The 27,909-nt window shown below is 52.4% G+C and overlaps 1 protein-coding gene across 2 annotated transcripts; it reads right to left on the bottom strand.

Annotated features, from left to right (window-relative positions):
* Positions 1-6,703: 6,703 nt before the first annotated feature.
* On the bottom strand, positions 6,704-9,642 carry KCNA2 (potassium voltage-gated channel subfamily A member 2). 2 transcript variants are annotated; one of them, XM_035020121.1, is made up of 2 exons: positions 8,591-9,642; positions 6,704-6,805 (listed from the first exon to the last, which is right to left on the bottom strand). In XM_035020121.1, exons 1-2 carry the CDS (start codon positions 9,488-9,490, stop codon positions 6,704-6,706), a joined length of 1,002 nt encoding a protein of 333 aa, XP_034876012.1. In that variant the 5' UTR covers positions 9,491-9,642. The 2 variants fall into 2 exon arrangements, with proteins under 2 accessions (XP_034876012.1, XP_034876011.1); XM_035020120.1 differs by lacking the exon at positions 6,704-6,805 and having other exon boundaries at positions 7,764-9,642.
* Positions 9,643-27,909: the final 18,267 nt, after the last annotated feature.

The raw sequence follows: 27,909 nt of genomic DNA, 5'->3' as shown, positions 1-27,909 counted from the left end.
CTGCCTCGGCTGCCCCAGTTTGCCCGCTGGTCACGCTAAGTCTGGGTGATGGGCTTCTCCCACTGGGTCATAGCCAGATTGGCAAGATTGGAGGGCTGCCGCGGGTGGTGGGAGGTGGCAGGCACCCCTGCATGCCCCAATTACCCCGGAGAGCAGTGAGGAATCTCTCCCACCCTCGTCCAGGTAGACTGTGCACAGTCACATGTAGGACATGAGGTTGGAGCTTTCTCCCATGGGTCTAACATGCTGCTGGGCAGATGGAGAGTGAGAGCGTGGTTCAGCTCAGAGCTAGCTGTTTCTCCAAAGAGGCCAGGGACTTATAGCTGCTCTCCTGCCCAGAACTGCAAGCTACATTCGGTCAGGACAACAACAGGGTGGGTTTGTTGCTTCCGTTGGTCATCACACATCTCGCCTTCCACAGGGCAGAGGTGTTCTTTAGTTCTTCATCAAAAATGTTATGTGTAGATCTCCTGAAATTCAAGTCTAGGACACCACCCATGAGAAAGCCTAACAGAACAGTCCTGGGCCACGCGATGTCCTTGAGCTTTCCACCCTACCCCCACCCCACCCCCCAATCCAAAAGTTTGGAATAACTTTTTTTGGCTTCAGTGATGAGGTTACAGCCAACCAGGGCAGACAGAACAAAGGATAAAGCACCTGGCCCTTAGATCAGACTTCCCTTTTATCCCTGAGTCAGGCAGCCACCTGGGAGGGAGAGGAGAGAGGTAATCCTGGAGCCCGATCGTTTGTTATGAAAGAATTGCCTTCTAGAGAGGTTCCCACATAGCAGTAAGAGAGCTGAACTGGAGAAGTGGTTAAGAATGCAAAGGGATGGCATTTAAAAATTCAAATAAATGCAGTTTATTCCTCGGATTGCCAAATTTATTCCACATTAGTGAAGCTAAGGGGGTCGGTCAGTGTATAATTTTTGAAACAATGGTATACATATATACATATACTATACATATATATATATATACACAGATATATGTATATATGGAAAACTTCTGATAACACAGGACCAACGAACCCAAACCTCAATTAACGCAAGCATTACGTTTTCTTACTATACTTTCCATAGAAAGAGGCAAATGACAGCAAGGGCATTATCTGGTGAGCCAGGACGTGCCCAGACGGCCAACTTCCGGTATGCCTTGCGGCCTATCTCTTTGGTCTCTTTGGTCTCCTCCGTCTGCACTTTCATATGATGAGCGCTGAGGTTTCCAGTGTTGACCCTGAGCAATGCAAGGTCTTCTGTCGTCTTCAAACACTCTACTTGCTAAGGCAGGAAAGTTTATACTAACCTACTTAGGAAATGGGTTGCTTTTTTTTTTTTTCCGATAGCAAATACTGAACCCAGACAGGGTGTCCCATTCCCACTCAAACCACCATAATTGTAAAGCAATCAGGACTCTCCCTTCCCTGAGGATTTCCCCGTCAGTTAACAGTACAGTTTTGCTGTACACACGTGTATAGAGCAAGGTAGATAGAGAAGGAATGGACTAGGACCCTGGGGTTGCCAGCCTTTCTTGATTGTCCAGTCTGAGTATCTAACCTTACAGATTTTTTTTCAGGACAGGGGGATTCTTCTGAAGCCCCCAGTAACGTGTGCAAATATTTGTGCAACTGCACACGGTAGTGGGGTGGTGGGGCTTTTGCTGCTCCAATGTCATGCCCTAACCACCCACTCTCCACCCCTGTAGACCTCTCCCCCCCGTAACTTGCTTCCCTCCACAGCTCTCATGGAGTTCCTTTTGGGGAAGCAAGCCAGCTTATTTTGAAGGACAGCCAGAGGGCCCTTCCCCAAATCTGTCCAGGCTACCGATCCCAGGTATGAACCTCCAGGCCACATTCCCCCAGCATCCACCTCCCTGGGGCGGTGGGGGGGAGGGAAACAAATGGATCAAGTAATGGCTTTTAGTGCATGGAAGTGATCTTCTGTAATGGCTCAGGATGCTTTATTCTTATCTATTGGTAAGTGCTTTCCTGCAGGGTTCCATTACACCCTGCCAGATTGACTGAGAGTCAACGAGATGGGCTGGCGTGAGGTCACCCAAACTCAAGGTTGCAGGGCCTACAGGTTGTGAGAATGCCCTGGCAGACAGGGGTAGGCGGGAGGGAGAGAGGGACTGAGGTGCACACAGGGACAGAGAGCCGTGCACGTGGGAAAGAGAGCGACAAAGAAAGCCTTCTCTCGGACCTTCCTCGTGTATACGTGCATGCGTTGCACCTCTGCAGAGGTTTACCTTCCCAAGGAGGGTCAGAGCCCCTGAGGACAGGGGTCGTGTGAACACGCGGGAAGAAGAGGGAGCCACAGACAGAGAGCTAATGCCCTGAAGCCAAGGGCATTATCTGATAATCCAGGTACTATCACTTTTCAGTCCTGAGAACATGGTTTTGAAATAGCTATTGCTAAAGAAAACAGTCACTATTTAGTTTATTGCACGTTTCCTCGTTAAAAATACTCAAACACAAACTAGGAGAGATGGAGTTGAGCTTTGGTGGGAAGGGAAGCAGAAAGAAGAGAAAAGAGAACTAGATCGGTTTGAGGAAGAGACCCATCCCAGCTTGTAGAGGATCCTTCCCCTCCCCCAACCCTGCTTGCTGCTTTGATGAGGAAACGGGGCTGGTCTCAACAAGGGCGGACTCTGAAGATACAGATGATGGTCCTGCTAGCCATGTGGACACCTCCCAGCATCCAGCACCCTGCTAGCTGGCTCAGGTGGCTAACGATGTTAGAGGTTAAGGTCATGCGTTCAAACCTGGCAATGGACACTTTGCCGAGGCTGGGGGACCTCCGCTGTGTAGCCAAGGAGCAGCCCAGGCATTACAGCCTATGTGGACCAGCCTCTCAGACCAGGCAGCCATCACCCACATGGAGGTTGCTATGATAATGGCCCCCAGGAGAGCCAGAGCTGGAGCAGAGCTCACCATCCTCACTCCTGGGTAAACCATTCAAAGCCCCGTGCTCCTCCTGCCTGCCGTGGGACTATGGTGCCACCCTCACATGCAATTTGCAAACTGTCCTACCATCTCCTTTGGGGAAAAGTCAGCCTCCACCTCTTCTTTCCTCCCCTACTATGGGCCGCACTAAACCCCCAGCCTGAGACTCTTCAGAGGGCACTCCCTCTCTCAACATGGGTTAGCATTGGTATTTTAGACAGACTCTGAGGAAGTAAGTTGGCCAAGGTCCTAACTATGAAGGAGTGAGAGATCCAGGGACAGCAGATGTGACAAGCCAGTCCTGCAAGCCTCCCCACCTGAGACAGCCACATGAGCACTCAGGCCAACAAAGCTCTCATGGAGTCCTTTCCACATCCAGCCAATGGAGTCTGGAGGCACACTCCCTGCGGGCTCCTTCCAAAAGGCTAACCTCCTGGTGACATGCCTATTCCATTCTCAGAAGCCCAGCTGAGAGGGACAGAGGGAAGCAGAGAGGAAGGCAGACAGTGTGTCTGACACCATGGAAGCTTCAGGAAGCACAGAGCCTTAATTATGTCCTCAGCTAAGTTTCAGCTCCTGTAAAGTTTATGCTGCAATTGGACCCTCTCTTCCTGATCATCTCCCCACCTTTCCTGGACTTCTTTCTCTTTAGCCTCCTGAAAACTCTAACATAAATGAAAGTTTGAGCTCATGGCAACACCTGCTGAACCTGAAGGGAAAATTGCTCCCTGGACTTGGGAGTGCGCGAAAGGCCCGGCGTCTTGCCCTGAACGTGCACACTGGACCCCACACGTCCTTCTCTGGTGCTGGTGCTTCCTCTGTGGAGACTGGGAGCTGTGGCCATCATTAGGAGGGACATACCCGGGAGGGCCACAGGAGTAAAGACAGACATGCCTGAGCCAATGCCTGACTTCAATTCTCAATTTCCTTCTGAGGTGACGCCTTGGCCAACAAGCACCCAGCTACCAGTGGGAAGAAGCAGCTCTGTGCGCCATTCAAAGAGGAATCTTATGAGGCATTTAAATCTGGCCTTAGAATACAGGATAAAAATCAGGCCTTCTAAAAAATTGTTGCTTGCTTGTGTGGCATTAGGTTCCCGTCCTCAATCGTGTTTTTCTTAAGCTGAATTAGTGAGCGTTTCCTCAAGGCACAGCAAATTGGATGGGAGGCAGGGCATCCAGGTGGAGACCCGGCAAAGGAGTGGAGCATGCCTGGGATTGGATCCCCATAAAGGGGACTCAGGAGTTGACCCCACTGGGCTTATGCCCAAGAGCAAGTGAGATGCCACAAGCAAGGAAAGGGGGCTCATTTTAAGAGACAAGTCTACGTGTGGTCTTGACTTTTTCTGACCCGCCCCTGACAAAGCCATTGAGGATGGAAGGGCAGTGAAGTCTGAGGACTGACAGAATGTTGGGGACATCTTCACTCTGGTTTTGGGCTCAGGACCCTGCAGTTTCTTGAGCCATCACTGCTTTGAAGAGAACGGAGCTGAATCTAGAGATCCCGGGGTTGGGAGCAGGGGAGCCTGGGCAAGGGGGTTGTCTATGTGGACTTGCTCCAAAGGCTAGGGCATGGCAAGGAGGTGTGTGTTAATAGGCTACAGGCTGTCCCAGGTCCTTCCACACTCACATTTCTCGTGGGAGGAAGGTGAATAAGTAGAAGCCCTATGAGATTCCCAGTCTTAATCCAAGATCTGCTTAACAATGGTGGTGGCTCATCTTTTTGCTTTAAACCTTGGGGGTTACTTCTCTGAAATCTGGAAGTGGGAGAAAGAGAAGAGGGTAGAGGAAGAGGCTTCTTGAAGGCTATTGGGGGAGTACAGATGCAGGCTAGGGAAAGGTGATGAAATCTCATCTTTTGTTTATGCCTACTGATTTATAGCTTTGGGGGCAGAGAGAGAGAGCTGAGTATAGGTGTACCCTCCATGTGAATTATGTGTGTATGTGCTTGGGTGTGTGTGCTGTACGTTGTGTGCCTCATATGAGTAAATGCATTGTGTGTATAAACTGAGTTTGTGTGTATCTGGTGGGCAGAAACAATATAAAGTATCCTTGGTGTACTGTGTATACATACCCATTGTGTTCATGTGGTTTTTACGCATTTTGCATCTGAGTTGTGGTTGTGTCCCTGTATGTGGTATGCGTAGATCTTCTGTGTTATGTTCTGTATTGGTAAGTATGTTCTAGGTCTGTGCTGAATATGCCTATTTTGGATACAGGTGTAGTTACGTATCATCTGTGTATGCCCTTTTCACTAATTGGCCTCTGTGCGTTTTGTATTTGTGTGGGTCGACAGTGTATCTATTTTGCGGTGGGCGTGTAGCATTGTGCCTGCACCTGTGGATATTTTATAGTCCCCGGTCAAGGCCAACGGGATAGGAGATCTCCCCTCTGACCGAGGCCTTGGGTATGGGTTGTTTTACCATCTGTTTCCCAAGGTCTGCGCCCTTCCCACCCCATGTCTTGGAAATTCAGCACCACCTCCCATGAAGGAGAGGAAGAGAAGCATAGAGGCTTCACGCTGGGCATGGGGCGTCCTGCAGATCCCTGGGGATGTGGGTGACCAGGAACTAGTGAGCACCCTGGGCCTAGCACCCTGAGCTGGTGCCCCACCCCCTAAGGTAACTGTAGGTGCTAAATAGCCAACAGTGAGGCTAGGGCTGGAGCCGAGGTTGGGCGACCTGACCACACTGTGTTTGGGAAATACAAGCTATTATGTCGAAAGGTGAGGAAGCCCAGTCTGGGAGGCGGAAGATTCCCCACCTCAACCCATTCCAGGGCCAGCCTGAACTCCGCCCTTAGGCGAAGTGCTCATTCCCTCTCAATCTGTCCCAGGACAGGGAATGATTATTTAAGCAGCTCTGGTTGCCAGTGCAATGGGGAGAGAGTTTGAGCCAGGCCATCGAAACGATGCCATGGATCATCTAGCATCTCCATCCCTTGGCCCGGGACTTCTGGAGTTTCCACACCGAGGAAGCTCCCAAGTCTAGACCTGTGGCACTGGGTCCCTGGTTTCAAGCAGGAGATCCATTCTGGCTCTTTACGGAAAGGGTCATTAAAGTGACTGATGCAGAGCCAAATGACAAGAAAAGCCAAAGAGGGTGGGCAAAGATGAGAAGGGAGATGATGAACATGATGGGCTGTAGAGAAGAGGCCTGGGGCGGGTGTGGCCCAGGGCAGCAGGAGCCGTGAGGGCCACAGGCCCTTGTGTACTCGGTGAGACAAGCTTCAGCCACGGGGAACTGAAGCTGCAGCACATGGAGGGCAGAGAGACAATTCTAACATCTAAGAATCCATGAAGACTGGAGTGTCTGGGGCAACGGCAGCAAACCCAGGCCCAGTGGGGTTATCAGTGAGACAAACCAACCCATTAGGCTGCTCAGACAACCAACCCACCAAGCAGGGGATTTGCTCCTGAACCTGAACTCCAGAGAATGAACATATATATATATATATATTTATATATATATATGTATGTATATATATAAGTGTGTGTGCATGTGTGCATATATACATATACACACACATATGTATGTATGTATATAATACATAATATATACATACATACGCTAGTGCACGTAGTCAAACACATGCATAAATTGCCCTGTGTCGGAAATATTGCATAAGCTTATACAAGGTTCAAATGCAATTACTTCTATAGCTAGGTAAGTAGAGGAACTTGTAAAAGAGATACTCAATATATATTTATATACACTGGATCCACAAATCTGCCTGTCCTCGGGACCAGGTGCCCTGGTCAGCTATAGAGTTATGCCCATGACTAAGTTCAATCGTAAGGTGCAGTTATGTGAGGTGTTCGGGGCGCTGCTTTCCCTGCTCCCTTTCCGGGCTTTGCAAGAGGTCTGTGCCCTGACGTGGAGGAACGGGGATGGGGTGGGCTGGAGAGCCGGAAGTTGTGGTTCCCCGTTCCAAATAGTCTCTTCTTTTTTTTTTTTTTTTTTCCTTTCTCCTGAGGGCTTTTGTCCTTTGATGGGGAAAAAAAACCAAAACAAACCAAACAAACCCCTAGCTCCGTGCCACTCCGGGGCTATTGATACTCTAAATATGAATACTGTGTAGGCTACTAGGAAAATAGGTTATCTCCTGTGTTTTAACTACTGAGATTCATGCAACACACACCCATGCAGGTCTATCGCATCACTGGAAACTGCGCTGTGGTGTCAGGGCCACCAGCACCGCACTGGGAAAGCAGGTGTCTGCAAACTCCAGCGTAACGAACGCAGAAGTCGGGCGTGTTTTGTGACCCCGAAGCCTGTGAAAATGGCGAGGTCCGAAGCTGAGAGGTCCCTTGGTTCATTAGCTTCTCCCCATCGGCCTAAGGGCGGACGTGCTACTGGGCAACTCGCCTTCGGTCATCCTGACTGTCCCTCCCCCTGGGGTTCCCCCACATCCACACTGCGGAGAAAAACCAAAAGCAGCCTTTTCCGTTATGAAACACAAGCCTCCGGAGCACCCACTAGGCAACTGCAATTCACACAAACCCCAGCCCGTGACACAGAAAGTAATTCCAATACGCAGGACTGTGTGTTCTTTTCAATGCAAAAATGGGAAATGACCTTTTGAATAACTCCCGGTGCTTTCAAGCTAAGCCACGACGGTTTTCCTCTGTGAAGGGGGAGGTGGGCTCATATGGGACCAGGGGCTTGGGGGCCCGGAGGCTTGGGAGCGGTGGGGTGCGTCTCCCCGGGTGTTGTGCGTGTTTAATTCGAGAGGGAAGGTGGTACAGATGGGGCGGGCTATGTATTTGATAGGAGGTGGCCCCAGTGTGTCTTTCTGAAATTCTGGCTCCATAGATGACTCCCCTGTTTAGAACCCCCTAGGCCAGTGATGAAGATCTGCATGAAAGCCAGGGATAGATATTCTGTGTTCTAAATCAAAAATCAAAAGATCACAAGTCACTTGCACTATTTGCGTTCCATGCAGAACCAGATACACACCACACTGTAGAACACACTGACTACAATGCAGGCTATTTATGCAGTATCTGCAGTATTCCATGGAGCTGCGGGTAGGTTAATAGGTTTCAATCAGACGTCAGTTAACATTTTGGTAATATTCACATAGTTTGTATTAGCCAAAGTGCAGTTGGCCGTTTTCAAGTTTTCCTCTCTAAAGTCCTCGTTGCTGTTGTTTACCCCCTCCTGGATCTCCATGTAATCAGACTTACTAATGGTAGAGGCACTTCTACTTTTCTTCAGGTCAGGGGAGGATGGGATCTTTGGACAGCTCGTCACTTGCAGGTACTGGGCCTGCTCCTCTCCCTCTGTCTCCCGGTGGTAGAAGTAGTTGAAGTTGGACACTATGACAGGGACCGGTAAGGCAATGGTTAACACACCTGCGATTGCACATAGGGAACCCACGATCTTTCCCCCAATGGTAGTTGGAACCATGTCTCCATAGCCTACAGTTGTCATGGAGACGACTGCCCACCAGAAGGCATCCGGGATGCTGGGGAACTGGGACTCTCGCTCATCGGCCTCTGCGAAATAGACAGCACTAGAGAAAAGGATGACCCCGATGAAGAGGAAGAATATCAGGAGGCCCAATTCTCTCATGCTGGCTTTGAGGGTCTGACCTAGAATCTGGAGACCTTTGGAGTGTCTAGACAACTTGAAAATCCTAAAGACTCTTACCAACCGGATGACACGGAGGATGGCCAGCGACATGGCCTGCTGGCCCTGCTGGGCATCCTCTGGCTTCTCAGCCAGCTCCGTCCCCAGGGTGATGAAGTAGGGGATGATGGCCACGATGTCAATGATGTTCATGATGTTGGTGAAGAAGCCGGCTTTGCTGGGACAGGCAAAGAACCTCACCAAGAATTCGAACGAGAACCAGATGATGCAGAGGGTCTCTACAATGAAGAAAGGGTCAGTGAAGGAAGTCGACTGCTGGTACCCTATCGTGCTGTTGGAGTAGGTGTGGAAGGTCATCCCGCTGCCGTGCATGTCCTCGTTCTCATCCCGGAAGATGGGCAGGGTCTCCAGGCAGAAGCTGACGATCGAGATCAGGATCACCATGACAGATACGATAGCAATAATCCTGGCAGGCCCTGAGCTCTCTGGGTATTCAAAGAGAAGCCACACCTGCCTCTGAAACTCATTTTCAGGCAGAGGACGCTCTTCCTCTTTGATGTAGCCTTCGTCTTCCCGAAACATCTCCATCGCTTCTTCTCCCAGCTCATAAAACCGAATTTCTTCGGAGAAGATGTCCAAGGGCACGTTCACGGGCCGCCTCAAGCGGCCCCCAGACTGGTAGTAGTACAAAATGGCATCAAAGCTGGGCCGGTTCCGGTCGAAAAAGTACTCGTTTCGGAGGGGGTCAAAGTACCTCATCCGCTTCTTTGGATCCCCTAAGAGGGTCTCTGGAAACTGAGCTAAGGTCTTGAGTTGGGTCTCAAAGCGCAGCCCTGAGATGTTGATTACCACTCTCTCACAGCACTCGTGGTCAGCCTCAGGGTCGTACGTGTCCTGCGGGGGCCCGGGGAGGGCGGCAGCCTCATCCGCTGGCTCTCCGGTGGCCACTGTCATAATTGGGGCTGAGAGAAGGGCCTCACACTATGCCTTCCAGCTGCCTGGTGGCAGGGAGCTCAGGGTGCTGCTTCCGGCCCCAGGAAACACGGAAGCATTGGCCTGGGGTCCTGCAGGAGAGCCCCGAGGGCTCGCTGAGGACCAGAGACACAGCCTCCCTTGGCTGAAAGACAGAGGCAGTTAAGGCCGTGAGACCACTCAGCACTGGCAGCCCGACCTGGGTTGCTGCTCCTTGTCTCCTATCTTTGAGCCAAGAGCTCAGAAACATCACCACCACCACCACCACCACCACCACCAAAAAGCGAAACTTACCTTCACCTTGTAACCTGGCTGGGGATCAGAGGCAAGCAGGTGGCAGTCTCTCAAGAGCGGTCCAGATTGCCCTGCGCTGGGGGAAGGTGATTGGTACAGGCCCCCTCTGCACCACAGGGTTTCAAGGAGCACAGCCCCTTCCATACTAGAGGCTGAAAGGGAGCCCTCTCAACTAATGTCTTGCAAATACCTGCCCCCAGGGAGGTATTCACAGTGGTGGATCTTGGGCTTGGGTCTCCCTCACTGCCCCCACTCCAGTGACTCGACATATGGCTGTTATTAAAAATAGATTGATTTACCTGGCAAGGCAGGAACCTGGAGCTCTCTTCCTTGAAGAGCTGATCAGATACCGTGGGAATCCTAGATACACAAATAGGCAGCCCGATACACAAATCACGTCTTCTCACTTGAGCGAGAAATAATGGTGAGTCATTCTGGGCAGGAGGGCAGGCTCCAGGTCCTGGAGGTGAGCTCCAGAACTGCGCTGGCCTGGAGGGCCAGTGGAGGGTCTGGCCAGGGGAACGCGGGGCTCGAGGACGCAGAACTTGGGTCTGGAGCCTTTGGAAGGAAAGTGGCAAGATGCGAAGTCCTCCTGGCTGTCCTCAGGAGGTGTGACCTTGCCTGGAAAAAACAGCAGCAAGGTGGAACCAGGGCTTTTGGGTGGCAGGTGCCAAGATTTAGGAGGGCTCTGGCGGCTTTCCTTCCATGCCCACCTTCCATGCTGGTGTCACACCTGAGAACTACCCCTCAGCCTCCCTGCCTCCTCTGGGCAGGCTTCCATCAGCTGGAAGCTTTTTCTTCCAGGGAAGGAGCCTTCAGGCTGGGCTGGGCCCGCCTCCTCGGGGGCCTGCCAGGGCTGAGCCACATCTCCCTCGGTCCTCAGCAGCCATCAGGAGGGACTCTAGGCAAAGCCCTCCAGCCCCCAGGTCAGGACGCTGCAACTCCCAAGGGGAGGGCTTCCTCCACTGCAGCCCGACTCTAAGCTCTGACCCCGGCAAGGTCCCGGAGGAGGAAGAACCCCTTCCCCCCACCCCCCACCTCCCCGACGCACACGCCTTCAGAGCCCATCTAGGGAGACTCCTCACACAGAAAGGTCGACTCTCCAAAAGCTGGCTGGCTTGCTCCCAAGACTTACTCTCCCTCGGGGATCCCTGGGGTGGAGGCTTCCCTCTGAGCAGGGTGGCATGTGATTTGGGCAGGCGCTCGACCACCGATTTCTCCCCCAAGAGAAAAGCCCTCACATCTCCTCGGCAGGGAGCGCAGAATGAACGCCCGGCCAGCCTGGCTGCCAGGCGGCTTGGCAGCAGCGAGAGGGGGAGCCTGGAGGAAGCCGGCTTCCGGGCTGGCCCCCTGCCGGCCCAATCCCGCCGGCCCCGGGGCAGGGAGGGGTCCCGGCCCTCTCCCCATCGCCCCGACTCCGGCCGGGATTCCGCCAGGCGCGCTCCGCGCTCGGTTCCGCGCCGGCGGACCGGACCCACCAGCAGCTGGCCGCCGCGGCGAGCGCCGCCTTAACCCCTTCCTGCCCGGCCGCTGCGGGCCCGAGCGCAGCCCGGCTCTCTCGCCCCTGGGGTCCATCTCCACCCGAAAACCCGGGAGCCCGAACTCTGGGGGTAGGGAGGAGGGTGCTGCCCCCAGAGCTCCGCTTCCTCCTCAGCGCGGGGGCTCCGCCGCAGCGCACGGCCCCGGGGAAGCGGAAAAGCACCGCTCCGCCGCAAAGCCGTTTTGGTTCGGAGCCGGAGAGGGGAATGCAGGCCGGCGTCCCAAGTGATTCGGGTCCTACCGACCGGCGCTCTTCACCAGACCCGGTTCTGCCCGTCAGCTGCACTTCCCATCACCCGCCAGCGCCTCGCGGCGCCCTCCGCCCGCGCCGTGCGCAGCCCAAGGGTCCCGAGCCCATTCCGCGCCCTCTCCTTCCGCAGGGCGCCAGCCCCCCTCGCCTGGCCGGGACTCAGCCCGAGCCCGCCGCGCTGCAGGCTGCGCCGCCCGGTGCCCCGCAGCCCCTCCGCGCGCCGCAGCCCGGGCAGGGGAAGCGGCACGAGCAGCCCCTACGCCCAGACACCGATTTACCCTTCCCGCTGGGCACCCGGGGCCTCCATGTTCCTGGGTGACCGCGAGCGCCGGTGGAACGGCGGCGGCGGGCGGCGGCGGGAGGGGTGCGGGCGGCCAGCCGGGAGCCGGCTCTGCAGTCCCGCGGGCGGCGCGTACGGAGCGCCCGGCCGCCGCCCGCAGCCGCACCGCGCCGCACCGCGCCACGCAGCGCCGCACCTGGCCCGGCTGCGAACTCGAATTAAAGGGGCCGGCGGGGACCAGAGCCGAGCAGGTGGCCGCTGGGTTGGCCCCCCGGGGCTCGGCCCCCACCCTACGAGGAGAACACCCATGCTGTGGCAGAGCCCAGCTTACTAACCAGAACCTCGTGGAGAGCTCAGCTGGGTGCCGCTGGGGCCGGGGAACCGGGGACAGAAGTTGAGGGGCGGTCGTGAGAGGCTCCTGCCAACATAATGAAGTAGGCGAGGAGGAAACAATCGATAGCAGCTATCCCAGGCCCGAGGAGGGATCCAACCCCGCGGGAGATGGGTTGCTATTATTACGATGCTGCCAGACAGAATCTGCAGACCCCCTCCCGCGCCGGCTCGCCCTCTCCTCCAGCTCTGCCTCCCCAGCTCTCTCTTACCCAGCCAAAGCCCTGGCTTCGCAAGGGAATGCAGCAGGTACTGCCCGCAGTGCTCGCTGCTAGGTTTCCTGCCAAGGAGCCCCAGGAACGGGCAGAACTGCAGAGCCAGCCCTCTTGGCTCCCTCCCCCCAGCGCCGGGCGGGGAGGGCTCCGGCCCTGCAGTAGCCCCAGGCCCGCTCCTCACAAAACCGGTCTCCTCACAGACCTTAACGGAGCCCACTGGCCCACCGGGCTGGGAAATTGAGAGTGCGGCTCTTGGTGCCCTTGCACCCAGGCACGGGGGTCGGGCAGAAGAGGATGCCCTTTGCTTTTGGAAGTAAGTGTATGGGAAGCCCAGCCTGCCCTCTGCTCAGGTGGTGGATGTAAGAGGGTCCAGGGTGCTCTTGGGAGCCACGTGACAGCCCCATGCCCCTGGGAGTTCTGGTCTCAGTTCCAAACAGTGATTCTTTGAGCCCAGAGTGCCCCAGACACAGAGCCTAGGTGCAGAGGGGCTCCAGTCCCAGGGAGGCTCCTGCTGGGCCCTCCTTGCTGAGAGCCTTCCCCTCTAGGCCTGTAGCTTGTGATGGGAGTTCTGAGAACCTACAAGGTCTGGCTCTGCGGAATTCCAGCATTTCGTCAGGGTAGTCTGCTAGGTATGGTTTCAGACTGGGGGCCTAGCCAGAGCAGTCCAGGAGGGCAATGACCTTAGTGAGCTCGGAGGATGATAGATGATTATAAAGCAGGACTGGTTTGGTCTGGAGCTTCTAGAAGCTAGCCTCTCAGTGTCCCAGCCTGAGCGTGGCCTGGGTGTTCTGAAGCCAGCCAGGTTGGGACTGAAATCCCTGCCAGGTACTAGGTGAATGAAATCAGGTTTCTGGACCTCAGTGTCCTCATCAGCAAACTGAGGATACCTCATGGCTGTTGCGAGGGTTAAGTTGCTCATGGGAAGAGTTTAGCCCCTGGCAGACACCCCACAAATGATGGTTTCTCCACTGGCTTCCCTGTGAAAGTCTCCGTGACTCCCAGCCTTGAGCTTAGCTTGTGGCTGCTTCTCTTAAGAGCCCGATCAGCAGGTTTGGCTGGCCCATTCTCTCTGACTCCCAGTGTACCCCACTCTTCACTTGCCCTGAGGTTTCAGCCATTCCTACGCCTTCAGCAAACTGTCCCCCAGTCCCTGCTCCACACTCCTTCTGGAAGCCTCCCCTGCCCAGCGCTGCAAGGCTCTGTTTCTCCTTCTGGCTACATCGGGTCCTCATGTCAATGGAAGCACAACGGACGTCCATTTGATAACACCTCTACGTTTTCCTTGCCCTCCTTTGTTGAAATGAAAGCCGTGGACTGAGAAAAGCCTTGGGGGAGAATGAATAATTGTGCTAATTGGTAACATGGGCCTACCATGTGCTAAGCACCCCCAGTGCAGTGGGAGGCTGGATCCTCACAACTCTGTGAGCCAGTTTCTACGTAGGTACCGTTTCAGGGGAAAGGAAACTGAGGCAGACACAGGGGAAGCAATCAGCCTGAGGTCACTAAGCGATGCTCTGAGACATGAATCAGGTGTCTGTGACTCTAGGACAGACACCCTTGGCCCCCACACCACGCTGCTCGGGTTCAACGAGCAGCCCTCCAATTTTATTTCCGTCTTTGGGATCTTCCTCTGACCCCTGACTCCTGTCCCAACTGATTGGCCTCAAGGGAATGTCATCCTCCCCCCCCCCCCCCCCCCCTTTAAAGCCTGATCTAAGTGTCAACAATGACTGGAGAGAAATTAAGAAAAGAAGGAAAGAAAGAAAAAGAAACGTAACACCGTTGTGCTAGGGCTCAGGGTGTGGGTCCTGCCCTGAGAAGTCTGTCTTGGTTTGGACGTGCTGTGTGAGAAAAAGAACATGGACCCAATTCCCACCTCTGACACTTGCTAGCTGTGTAAACTTGGCCAAGTTATTTAAACCCTCTGAGCCTCGGTTTCTAATTCGGTGCGTGGGACTGCGGAACTCCTCACAGGGCGATCGGGATTAAATGAGTTATAGTGGGCAGCCAGCTAGCTTCACCTAGCTAGCTGTTTCATCACGGTTAGCTCCCTCCAGCCCTAAAGAGGTCACCAGTTCTTATTTTTGGCCACAAAAGAACAGCTGGAGTGCCCTCTTGATCCCTCCCTGGGGGCAGATCAAACCCCTAATGGCCACTCCTTTGCCCTTCAGTCAGGTTTCCTGCTTGGGGGCCGTGCCTTGCCTTCCGTGGAGTGAGCTGCCAGTGATCTGAAGTTGTCGCTTCCTGAGCTCTGTGACTACAGTCACTGAAAGGAAGAGTTTATGACAGGGTGCGTCCATGCCCCCCCCCCCCAACTCCCAGCCCCCAACACACACACACACCGAGGCACTGCAGGTACGAGGGAGGGTCTCTTCATTTCTGCCACCACAATTCATGAGCATAGAGGACTCCATCAGGTGTCACTCCCAGAGCAGTGGCTCTCCTTCCTTGCATGCCTGTCACCTCCGCTGATGCTTGGTCCCCCACCAACCCACTGGGCCCGCTGTGGCAGCACCGCCCCCTCTGGTCCGGTGAGGAATGAAAGTGGAGAGGTTTATGGTGGGCTGAGCAGGTCAGGGAGGCATGGAATGTGGGTCCAAGCACCGGGCTGACAGCTGTCCATAGGTCGTTTGATGGAATCCCTGGCACCAACTTGGGGGAAAGATGCCATGATCTCTATTTTATAGATGAAGATACTCACAGAGGACAAGTCGCTGTCCAGGGTAATTTAGCTGGTAAGTGGTGAGGCTGGGATGGAACTCAAGAGGTCTGACTCCACAAATCACCGTTCCATTCTGTTGCCCACTTCGACCGGTAGCCGGGTGCCAGCCCTCTGGGCTCGCTTCCTGGTCTTAGGATCATGGCTTCAGTCCAGCGGACCTTCCAGACCTGTAGGGCGTGCTGTCGAGTTTGTTCAACCTGATGGGAGGTCTTGGGAGTCAAGGCAGGGGCACAAGACTCGGGACCTGGAAGTCTCCACCCTGTGCCCTTGCCTGGAGCAGCTCTACTGATGCTTGTCACATCTGCAGGGCCCGGGGCTGAGCATCCGTCCCCCTGGGGCTTTCGTCTTAGCATGCAGAGCTGTGTGACCCAAAGTCACTCGCTCAACCTTTCTGTGCCTCGGTCTATTTGTAAGATGGGAAGGATAGCATTTGTCCCCTGGCTCCCCTTGCTTGGTAGGGTTTAAAAAGAGAGTGGAAGGAGGGAAGGGAGGGAAGAAGGAGGGAAACTAACACTCACTGTTGGTGTGTTTTAAAATCTCATCTGTTAGCATCGAAGAGGACAGTTCATGTGAATGCACTTGGAAAAGTGGGAAGCCTGGTCGGTGAGGAAGAGTGTGACCTTTTGTTGCTGCTGTCATGATTGTGCCCTGCCAGTGTGCATCATGTCTGATGTCTGAGGACTTCCCCTGGAGTGGAATGAGCATCCTCCCAGCCCCCAGCTTACCTGAGGGCTGCCTCCTGCAGGAAGCCTCCCAGGATTAACTCCTGCTGCCTCCAAGGAACTCCTCTGTGGAGGCCTGGGCCTTGGCTCCTGTACTGCAAGTCTTGGCCAAAAAAAAAAAGGACATTAAGGAATGATTGAAGGGGGTGGACTTTTCCTTCCCTTTTGGAGTCACTATTCTGGGTCAGGCACCATGCTGGTCGTCTCACCCTTTCGCCTGTGCCGGTAACAGCCAAAGGCAGAATGGGGCAGCGCTTGAAGTACAACCCCTGGTGCCGGTGGGTCTAGGGCCCAACGCCAAGCCTGCCATGTTTTAGCTCCGGGACTCAGTTGCTCACCGTAAACTCTCACTGGGTGGCTGGGATGTAAAGCATCCAAAACAGGGCTTGTCCCATAGCACACGCTAAGTGTTGCTTTCAGCAGACCATCCTTGGCATTGTTGCCACGTTTTCTCTTTTAGGAATGAAAGTGGAGAGGTTTATGGTGGGCTGTGACAGGGATGCCTTTGGTGTTCCAAACCACATCCCCTGGACCACCTGTAATTTCAGCTGCCTGTGGAAGGCAGTTCCAAGCACGCTGGCGGTGTCCCCTTCAATCACTGTGTCTCTCGGCTTTTCTGACTCAGGACTCTTTCTGAAGCCATGGTGGCTTGCTCAGGCTGCCTGCAGTGGCCTGGATATTGGCGGGGTGGGGGTGGGGGTGCACCTCTGAATGTCCCAGCCTGCCGTCTGTAAGAGGGACGATTCATACTGTACAGCTGGCTCCTTGGATGGCTCCCATCTGTACGGAGCCCCGGTGGCTCAGAGGTAATCAGCTCAATCACGTGAGCCAGCTGGCCTGGGTCAGGTCAAGGTCCTGAGCAAAGTTTCCCAGCTCCTTGCGCTTGTGTTCCAGGCAGCTGAGCTGGCTCCCGGCCCTGCCCAGAGCTGGCTCCCTGGGTGCTCTGTCTTCAGCCCAGGCCTGTCTCCAGAGCTGCAGACTCATCAGCCTCACTTTCCAGGACTGCGTCTCCCTAATATTCCCCTGGTTGGGAGAAAGACTACCTTTTTCCCTGTTGCCGAAACCAGAAACTCGGGAGCCCTATCAGCTCTTTTTGCTTCCCCCACCCCGACATCCCCTGCACTCAGTCCATCCCTTGGCCTTGGCAACTGTTCACTTCTCTCTGATTCCCTCTCCCTCCCCTGCTACCCTGGTTTCAGCCCCCAGCAGGCGGGGTCTGAGCCACTTACGTTCAGACTAGCTCCCCCTGGTCCTTTCTCCCCATGGTTGCCATAGTGATCTTCCTAAAGTGTAAATCCTATCATGCCACTTACGTCTTAACTCCTCCTTGGCTCCCTATTGCTGTGACCCGGACTACATGTTCTAAAAGGCAAGCAGAGCCCTTCATGATCTGGTGTTCCCCCCACCCCCACGTTGTCCCCGTCTTAAAAGTCTATACTGGCATCAAACTAAACTGCCCTGACGACTCTACCTGGCTTCAAACAGACATATTAAATCAAGTCCTAAAGTCAGACAGACCTGGGGTTGAGTCCTGGCTCTGCTGCTTGCCACTCACGTGACCTCAAGGTGGGGTATTTTTCCTCTCTGAGCTCCAATCTGTAAAATAGGACTAATGCCTAATGCTTGTTCTGAGGACCAAATGAGACAATGTGCACAGAGACTTTATCTTAGTGCCTCACCTGCAGGATGGGCTCAAGAAATAGGAACTTCCAAATAGTTCTAGGTCTTCCTGCTTTGGCTAGCAGCCTCTCACCCAGAACACCCTGGTTCCCCAACCCCCATCACCCCAATGACTACTTTTTTTTTTTTTTAAGATTTTATTTATTAGAGAGAGAGAGAGAAACAGCATGAGAGGGGATAGGGTCAGAGGGAGAAGCAGGTTCCCCGCTGAGCCGGGAGCCCGATGTGGGACTCAATCCCAGGACTCCAGGATCATGACCTGAGCCGAAGGCAGTCGCTTAACCAACTGAGCCACCCAGGCGCCCCCCAATGACTACTTTTTAAAAGACTTATTTTTAAAGATTTATTTATTTATTTGAGAGAAAGAGAGCATGATGGGGTGGGGAGAAAGGAGGGGCAGAGGGGGAGTACAAGAGAATTCTCAAGCAGACTGCCTGCTGAGCGTGGAGCTCAATCTCAAGACCCTAAGATCATGACCTGAGCTGAAATCAAGAGTCAGCCCCCCAACTGACCAAGCCACCCAGGTGCCCCCCAGTGACTCCTTTTCTAGTATTTAACTCATGTCACATCCTCTATGAAGCCTTTCTGGACCTCCTCCCTGGTCTCCACCCATCAATGCAAGGCCTGCACGCTGCCCAGGGCACAGACCCATCATACTGAGTTCTGGAGGCCCGTCTCTGTCCCAATGCTATCTTCCACTGGGCAGGAAGCCTCCTGAGGGCAGGTGCATGTGTCTTCTGCCTGCATCTGTCTGGTCCAGGCCAGGCATAGAGCAGTGGCCCCAGCAGTGTTTGTGAACTGGTGAACGTTGGCAGATGCACCGACTCTGCTGAGCCCCATGGCTTAACAATCCCCTCTGCCTTTTAGCCCCCAGATGGAGCATCTCTGGAAGGCCCCTGCTTCTGAAGAACTCGTTCTCTTGGGGCACTGCTGGGGTAATTGCTCTTGGGGCCTTGCCGTTCTCTGAAAATGACTCTAACTTTCAAGTGGGCCTCACACTGAGGTCCCTGGAGAAGAGCCCTTTGACCCAGGTGTGGCCCGATCAGCCCAGAGCGGCAGGGGGTGGGGAGGGCTGGAGTGGGGGCTAGCACTGATTTTGCTGCACGAACGCAGCCTGGCACACACTGACTCCTTAGTGTCCACGTCCTGTGGCTGGTCCGTCTGGGCCTGACTGTTACTCTGACCCCTATGTCCTCCTTCTCACCTCTGTACTGCCTTAGTCCATGGACCAGGGGAATAGAGCAGACAAGCGAGAAGCAACTTAATAGGGAGAATCCACCGGCCTGGCAGTTGCAGCCCCAGCTCTGCCATTACCTGGGTGACCTTGGGTTTGTGACCATGGGTAAGTCAATTCCCTTCTTTGAGCCTCAACCTCCTCATCTGTAAAATGGGAAAGCTGGACAACATGATATATATGACCCCCTTCTTGAGCTAGGACTAGTTCTTCAACCTCATCCCAGCTAAGGAATGGGAACCCCATGTAAACAAATGGACATATCTCATTAACTAGTATCATAAGTGCTCCTAGGATAACTATTTTTGCTGAGAGGACATTGAGGCTCAGAGAGACATGTGACCTGATCAAGGTCACAAGGCTCATTCTAGATAGGATTCACGCCCAGGCCCCTCTGACCCCCAAGTTGGCAGCCCCCATCACATCTCACTGCCTGCTTAAAAAGGGAGGAAGGAATTTTGGAGATGCTAAATCACTTTGAAATGAGTCCTGAAAAAATTCAAAACAGTGCAAACCTGATGCTCAGCGCATCTTAATGATGTTCTCTGAATCCAAGAAGGGTCATTACAAGGGGAACTCAGGGATTCTTCAGCTCTGAGGCCCTACAGAGAGAAAATGGGCCGACCCTGCAGCAAGAGAGATTGGGTAGATGGAGGATAATGACAGGCCTTATGGGACATTTGACAGACCAAGGGACCCAAGGAAATCATAAAGAACAAGGCAGGGGCCTGACTGCCACACAGTCAGGTGTAGCCTTCCCCCTAAAACTAAGGAGGTAGAGTCGGGGGAGTGAAAGATTGGAGAGGAGAGTATCAGGTGGCAAATATGTGTTTGTTGAATGGAATGAGCTCTGGTCTCGAGAGGCAGCAGGGCCTTGTCCAGGGAGCTCAGATCTGAGGTTCTGGATGACTCAGCCTCTCTGCCCCGGCTTTGAATTAGGGACAAGGGAAAACAGAGAATAGAGGTGATGAAGCCATCTTGCCAACTTTCCTGGTGTTGCAGAGCCAGATGCACCCAGAAAAATGAAGGGAAGTGGACAAAGGCCTAGGGAGGCGAGGGATAGCTAGACAGAGGGACAGGGAGTTGGAAATGGTGTTTTCCCCTGCCCCTACAAACTCCCAGCTCCGGCTTGGCTTGCCTTCTGGTCTCTGGAAATTCTGGGATCATCCAACAGTGCCTCTCAGTGGCCACGTGGGAGAGGTGCAGAGAGATGCTCAGGAAAGCTGAAATTAGACGGGAGAAAGGAAAAGTACTAAGGCTCCCAGAAAAATAGAAAGCTCTGTGTTTCTTCCTCCCTTGAGGATGTGGCGCAGGACTCCTCACAGGTCTCTAGTTCTAGGCAGAGCTGTCCTGTAATGGCCCACCCACCCCGAAGGACTTCCTTTCTTCTCTCAACTCTGGCACTTAGAAGCTGCCGGGTTAAGCCAGCATTCCCCTAATCCAGAGGTCCCCAGGTCCCCTGGGCATGGACCTGAAGACACAAGGATGTCTGCAGCCCTTCCCCCAGGCCCCCCTTTCTCGGGTGATGAGGGGATGAGAATGGAGCTGCCAGCTGGCCCTCCCCCTGCGTTGATCTGGTCATGGTCAAGGTCATGGTTGTAGTGAGGTTAGCACGATGGGTCTCTGGGGCAGCAGTGGAGGGGGCTGGAAGTCACTTCACAATGGACTGCATACCATTTCTCTTCCAGCTGCACCTTCTTTGTGGTTCATGAGCTTTTAGGAAAGAAGCAGAGCTCTTCCTCTAAGAAAGGTGGGACCCCAGAGTTAGATCGTAAAGAAGGTGGCATGGTTCCTAAGAAAAACACAATAGAACCTGGGGGTAAAACCCTTCTGCCTAGGAGTATGTTAAGTATAATACTGAACAGAGGTGGGTACTATTTTCATTCCCATTCTACAAATACAGAAACCGAAGCTTGGTGAGGTTGAGTTACTGGCGGGCGGCCACATAACTAGTAAACAGGTGCGAGAGACTGGAGATTGTCTGTGGTCTGTCTGACTCACCAGCCCCAGCTCTAAACCAGGCACAAGCTCCAGGACCACGGGGGACACGACTTGTAGGCTTGACTTATGGGAGGTGCTCAACAAACATTAGTGAAAGTAGATCCTTCAAGTTGTCAGCAAGTGACTCTGACTCAGGGCAGAATGAATTGGCTGCAGTTGAAGAATAAAGTATGAAAGTGCCTAAGACAAGGCAAGCCTTCATAAAAGACAGGGTATTGGAGAGGTGTCCTCATGAAGAATGTCCAAAGGCCTTGAACGGGTGTTGAGGCGAGGGTTGGGGCTTTCTGCATGGGGATGTCTGCACACCTCACCCCTGCATTCACTCCCTGCAGAAACGCTCTCCGGACCAGCCTGTCTCAAACAGGCACCCCTGCCCTGCCCCTTATCATGCTATATTTCTCTCCATAGCATTTATCTCTACCTGTCAATTAGCTATTTACACATCCATTTATTGTCTTATTCCCTGCTGCTAGAATACAAATTCTATGAAGAGGGATTTTAAGGATTTTGCTCTTTCTTGTATGCCCAGTTCTTGGGATGCTGAGGCTCGTCAGTATATCTTTGTTAAATAAATGCCTAAATAGATGAGTAGATTCCAGGATAAGGGGACAAGAGGGACAGAACACGGAAGCAGTGTTGCCTGTCCCAGGAATACCGAGTCATACAATAGGACTGGAGGGAGCAGCGTGGAAGGACACGGGGAGACAGGAAAGGTCATTCGGGAAGATTGGGGAAGGCCTCGAATGCCATGCTGAGGAGTTTGATTTATCTTGTCCTATAGATGAGAGTGAACTTTTGAGGGTTTTGTGTAGGAGAGTGACAGGATCCAGCTAGATTTTAGAAAGATAACTTAGGAATGTAATATAATTCGTAATGAAATTTGTCATGAAGATGTAGTGTGGGGGTGATCTGAGAGCAAAAGCAGGAACCCAGTGAGGAGGAGGTGTTGACAGGGAGGAAGGGCGACAGGAGGAAGGGACTGAGCGGTGGTCAGGGTAGTAAAGAGAAAAAATCAACGGGGAGCCACTATGGGGGAGTCAACAGGACTTGGTGGTCGGTGAGATGGAGAGGGGGAAGGAGAGCAGCGAGGCCTTTGGCCAAGCGAGAGTCTCAGAACGGTGGCACGTGTGTGTGCCCCTGCACGTGTGAGCTCATGTGGGTGTTGGGGGATGAAGCCCATGGCAAGGGGCGGTCTGGCAGACATGGGCGTTGCAGGGCTGCTATGGCTGGCCGGTCCTTGGCAACTAGGCAGGCGACAATGCTGGCCTGATGCTCAGGGGAGAGGCCAGGGGCTGGGGACGGTGTATTTGGAGCTGTGGGGGGTGGGGGAGGGGAGAAAGAGATCCTCCAGGATGAGAATGTAGATGGAATGAGAAGAGAAGAACACCCACATTATGGGGAAAGGAAGAGAGAGGAGGGGGAGGACCCATGGAGTCGTGGTCAGGGGGGGCAGGGGGAAGGCCTGAGAGCCGTGACCCAGACAACTACGTCTGGGCTGGGGCCTCCCTGACATGTTCGCCTCCCCCACGGACACGACTTCCACGGCATCTGAGCCCTATGGCCCTCTCCTTGGTTCCCACACAGAAGCGTAGCACATAGCAGGGTCTGACACCACCGGGGCCCTAGTTCGGGTCAACGTTTGTGCCACATTAGGGCCAACACTTCTACTTCAGGAGGAAGAAATCATTTATTAGTGGCATCTGTGGAGCTAAACATAATGCATGTTAAAAAACTGGAAAGATCTCATTAGAGTTTTCTCCAAAGTAGCCCTATCCTTCCCATTCATCTGTTTGGAAGAGCGGACTGCAGTCTAGAGATGGGACCAAGTGTCCAGATGTGGGTTTCGGGGAAGGGGGGCCAGAGGAGTTTTGAACAGGGTTCGTGACCTGGAAATACCTGAGCTCATAATGGACAAAGGGCGGCGGGCAGTGCCGGGCATTGTGCCTTCAAGGAGACGTGGTGGCCGCCTCCTTCACATGGCTCACTGACTGGCAGGGGAGACAGACTTGCAGACATCAGGAGATGGGTGCAAAGATGGCATGGGAGCCCGACGCACTCTGCCAGGTGGCTGCGGGGGTGGAGACACAGAGAGGACTCGGGCTTGGCCTTGGAACGTATGGTCTCTCCTGCTCCCTGCTGGGGTCCACGGTCCACACTCCCATAGTAGGATGGGCTCAGCCACATGAAGAGAGACCTGCCAGCTTGCATAAAAGGGTTTTCTCATCTTCGAATTATTTTTTGGAGGGTCTGAGGAGCCCAGAATCTCAAGGTTTACTCTGACTTTGCCATTTAGTTGAGGCGTGGCCCTGGAAGATCAGTAATGCCCTTTGCTCTTTTTGTTTGGAATAACTGCTCTGGATGGACTTTCCTTCTGGGAGGTGGGATGGAGGAGGTGTGGCCCTCCAATGGGAAAGAGACCCAGGGGGGTTTATGAAAGGGACATAACAAGAGGAGGAAAAGGATAGAGAGCCCTACCCAGGTGCACTTGACGTCATTACCTAGATTGCCAATAGGCAACTCACTTCCCAAACGGAATTCTCCTTTCTGCTCCCTTGCCCCCAAACCTGACCCTCCCCCATGTCATTACCATTGCTCACTCAGTTGTTCAGGCCCAAGCCCTGGAGACAGCCTTCTACTAAGCCATCAGCGAATCCTATTGTCTCTACCTTCAAAATGTATTCAGACTCTGATGTCTTGGCTCCTCCAAGGAGCGAGGCAGGTACCAGATACTTCTATCTCTCACCTGGGCTCCCAACAAATCGCTCTGCTTCTACCTGTGCTTGCAGAGAAGCCAGAGTGAATTTTTTAAAAAATGTAAATGAGGTTGTGTCATGCCTTTGTTCAGAATCCAATGGTTGTTTACTGGCCTTAGAACTAAACCTACAGCTCTTCTGTGGCCTGGAAGGCTCTGCACCATCTGTGCCCTGGATACCTTTCTGACCTCATTTCCAACCACCTCCCGTGTGCACTCGGCTGGGCCAGCTGCCTCTTTGCCTATCCCCAACCCCAGCAAGCATATCCCTGTTGCAAGGCCTGTGCATTGGCTCTTCCCACTCCCTGGAAGACTCTTACTCCAAACATTCTCGGGACTTGCTTCCTTTATGGGGTCTCTGCTTACATGTGATTTCCTAGGAGGAGCCTGGCACATATTGAAGGTATAAATGAATGAATGAATGACTGATAATACCTGTATTAGCCTGGTGCCTGGCACATAGGAAGGGCTTAATAACTGGCATGGAATAATAGCCTGGCCTAAGCTCTCTTGTCTTGGCTGTGAAATCCGCTCCCACCCCCAGCGGTTCCACGGGACCTACACAGAGGTGGAAATCAGCTCAGCAGAAAGGACCAGATGCATGTACTGTGCATAGCCACCAGAGGGCGCCACACGCATCGGCAACTGCACACTGCGGCACAGGCGGCGTCTGCCGCAGCCTGGGGACGTTAGAGCCACCCAGCCCAACCCCCCCAAGCTTCCCCAAAACGGGAGAAATGGGAGGTAGACATTCTGAACCAGCACCTGGCTCCCTGCATACCTGCTAGCCGAGGGCTTCTTAAAAAGAGGCAGGTGAGATTTTGAAGGTTAAAAATATTCCCCCCCCCACTTATTTATTTTGTTTTGAATCAAGATTTCTTTTATTGGCAAGTGGTTTACCATGGTTACCTTTAGGGGTGAGGTTTATGATGGGAAGGAGGTCCGATGGGACTTTTGGGTTTTCTTCCACTTATTTGTCAAACTCCAAACCCCAACACCTCCAGTTACCTGAGGTCCTGTTACTGACATCAATCCTCCCACTCCCCATTCTGCAAATAATGTCCAGAAACTGGAGCTTTAGTGTAGTTAAGTAACACAAACCCCTCTGCCCGACAAACCCATTTAAGCACCTACCCCTCCAGGAGCAGCATTCCCAGCTTCTCCAGGCTGACTTGGGTCTAACGCCCCAGGAGGCCACTGTTTTCGTGCACTCATCTCCCATAGCAAGTGCTGCTCTGAACTGTAGTTGTGTGACTTTCCTGAGAGGGGAGGGAGAGAGGGGGATAGATAGAGAAAGAGCGAAGGAGAGAGACCGGGAGAGGGAGAGAGAGGTTAAGCACTCACTTGGTGAGTACCCAGGGCCAGGAGGCTATCAGACTTCCTGGCCCCCAGACCAAACTTGACTCACAACCTGTCCTCACACTTACCATCTCTCCTCCAGACCCCTCCCTTCCCCTCTGGGTGAATCCTGTGCAGGCAGGTGAGCCCTCAGTACAGCGGTGTCTTAGCGGTACCTCCCCACTTCTTGGGCACATCCAGCATGCTGGAAACCCACTGCTCACTTCCCCCAATCCCAGCCCGGTCCTCAGGTGTGTTTTGGAGCACTGGGATTGGTGGAATGTCTTCCTGATGGTAAGCCAACTCTCTCTCCCAAGCACAGCTGCCCATGATCTCCCCTGCCTGTCCTGCTGCTTTCTCGGGGGCCGAAACTTGTGTCACTGAGAATGGGGTCTTTACTTAGCAGAGGGCCAGAGAGTGGGAGTGGGCAGGGATGACAGGGCAGGGAGTGAGGTGGTGAACTCTTGGTCTCGCCAAACAACAACCTGAGGTGAAGATGTGGGTGGGAGTTGAATAGGGGATCAGGGCCAAGTAACACCTGAAGTGGGCTTAATCAGCCTCCCAGGTACTCCCACCCTTTATAGCTCTGTTTTTTGGTCATTCCCACTGAAAACTCCTTTTAAAACATCCTCCCCACCCACCCCCAGGAACCCCATGTGTGGGATCATTTTGCCTGCAAAACAAACTGCTTTTATTATGTAATGATGAGTGTGCTTATCCACTGTAAGCAATGTGAACATTTATAACAACCAACATAGCTTCTGGCTAGCATGAGAGGCTGCTGACTGCCTCGCTCAAGTGTGAGAATTCAGTCCAAAGTAAAGCCATTTGACATTCTGTTTTGCCTGGGTAGCCTTGTTACAAGTAAAGGTGTGACTTTTCCTCAGGGTTTTTGAAATTCTAAAATAATTAGAGTGCTGCAGTATTATCCCCTTGGACACCAAGTCTCTAGAGATTCCTAAGTGTGGACCCTGGCTTTGGCGTCTGACATGTTTTGTCCTTCAAAGTTCTACTCCTTAGAATGCTGTTCTTTGGTGGATGAATACAGGTACATTAGCTTAATTTTTCACAAGCTTCCATAAAAAAGTGGATTAGTGGACTAATTTTAATTCTAGCCCTCCCAGGTAGCACAATGCTTTAGCTCAATAAAATACAAGTGTCTTTGGAACATAAAAGTATAAGTCCATTAAAAACAACAACTGGTAAGATTTCCAGCTATGGCAAATCCTCTCATCCAAAAATAATGTTAAACCAGACAAAATTGTCAAAAACAATCATTTCAGGGCTCTGAAAATTGATCAAATACAAAATAACACATAGAAAAATGTTTATTCATAAAAAAAATTGTTGCACTCCTGGTCAGAACAATGGGAGTCTGTGGTGTTCTTGCTCAGATCTGCCCTCCTACCTCCAAGTTTGGGAGAGGCAGAGCTACCAGAGTGTGGCTGGCTATGAAAACCAACAGTGTCATTGCTGGAGGAAGCTCTCTCGATTTGGAGGGGAGGGCAAAAGTCCCATGTTCAGCGGAGTTTTCAGTAAAAGTAGCAAATGTGGAATGAAACAAATGGGAAAGCCTACGGCCCTGTTTGCTTGAAGATTCATGCTGCTTGGGGTGGGCAGCAGACCAGTAGAGTACTCAGAAATTTAACAGGAAAATCTGGAAATAAGATAGTCACAGAGGGACTAGATAAACACTCCACACATCTCTGTCTGACTGAGATGCTGTGCTCACTCACAGGCAGGTTCTGGGAGGATCCAGTGGAAAATAAAAGCTGACTTAAGAACCTGCCTGAGCTTTGAATTTGTTCCTCAGCCCACACTCAGATCCGTAGGTAAGGGGTAGAAGCTTTACTGGCTCAGGTGCTTGAGTACAGTCTCTGACCAATCATTGGCTGATCATTAAGCTATGCAGACCAAGGTAGTCCTTCTAAAGACAGGCAAAAAAAAAAAAAGGAATGGGGGCGGGGGGAAACTGAGCAGACCCATCAGTGAGGCACATTGCAGAGAGACAAATAACCACAAACTAAACCCTGGCAAGTTACTCAAAAGACAAAACCAAACCAAACCAAAACAGTAAAAAATTCTCAGAGGAAAAAAATCAGAACCCAGAGTTGCTACAAAATATTACCTAAGAATTTCCAGTTTCAACAAATTATAAGACATTCAAAGAAATAGGAAAATGTGCTCCATAGTCAGGAAAAAAAGCAGTTAAAATGGTCCTCCATGGGCCCAGATTTTGGATTTAGCAGAAAAGATTTCAAAGTAGCTATTATAGATGTTTAAAAAATTAAGCATGTTTAAAGAATTAAAGGAAAATATTATAAAAATGGTTTGACAAGTAGAGAATCTAAATAAATAAATAGAAACTTTAAAAAAGGACCACAGGTTTCACTAAAAAGGCTTAACAGCAGATTTGAGATGTCCGAAAAATGGTTAACATGAAAAAAGATCAGTAGAAATCATCCACTCTAAGGAACAAAGAAAAAAAAATGGAAGCAAAGTCAACAGAGAACTATGATATCTTGGGGACAATAGCAAGTGTGCCCCCAAAATATGTAATGAGACTCTCAGAAGGAAAGGAAAGAGAGAAAAAAGCAGAAAAAAATGTGTGAACAGAAAGTTGCTGAAAACCTCTCAAATTTGATAAGAAACGTTAATCTGTAGATCAGACAAGCTCAAAAAACCCCAAACAGGGTAAACACAAAGAGATCCACACCTAGACACATGATAATCGAAGTTTTCACAGCTAAAATGAAGAGAAAATTTTGAAAGCAGCAGGAGAAAAATGCTTCATCACGTACAGGGGAGAAAGCATGTGGTCAAGAACTGACTTCTCCCAAGAAGCAGTGGAGGCTCCAAGGCAGTGGAACGATACGTTCAAAGTACGGGGCAAGGGAAGTCAAACAGGAATTCTACATCCACTCAAACATCCTTCAAAAATGAAGTCAAATATAACTAAGAATATTATTTTAAAAGAATAATAC

Source organism: Mirounga leonina, unplaced genomic scaffold, assembly GCF_011800145.1.
Source record: "Mirounga leonina isolate KUSES-001 unplaced genomic scaffold, KU_Mleo_1.0 Mir_173, whole genome shotgun sequence".
Classification (NCBI taxonomy): Eukaryota; Metazoa; Chordata; class Mammalia; order Carnivora; family Phocidae; genus Mirounga; species Mirounga leonina.
The sequence above is the reverse complement of the archived record's forward strand: the minus strand, read 5'-3'. Positions and strand labels throughout refer to the sequence as shown.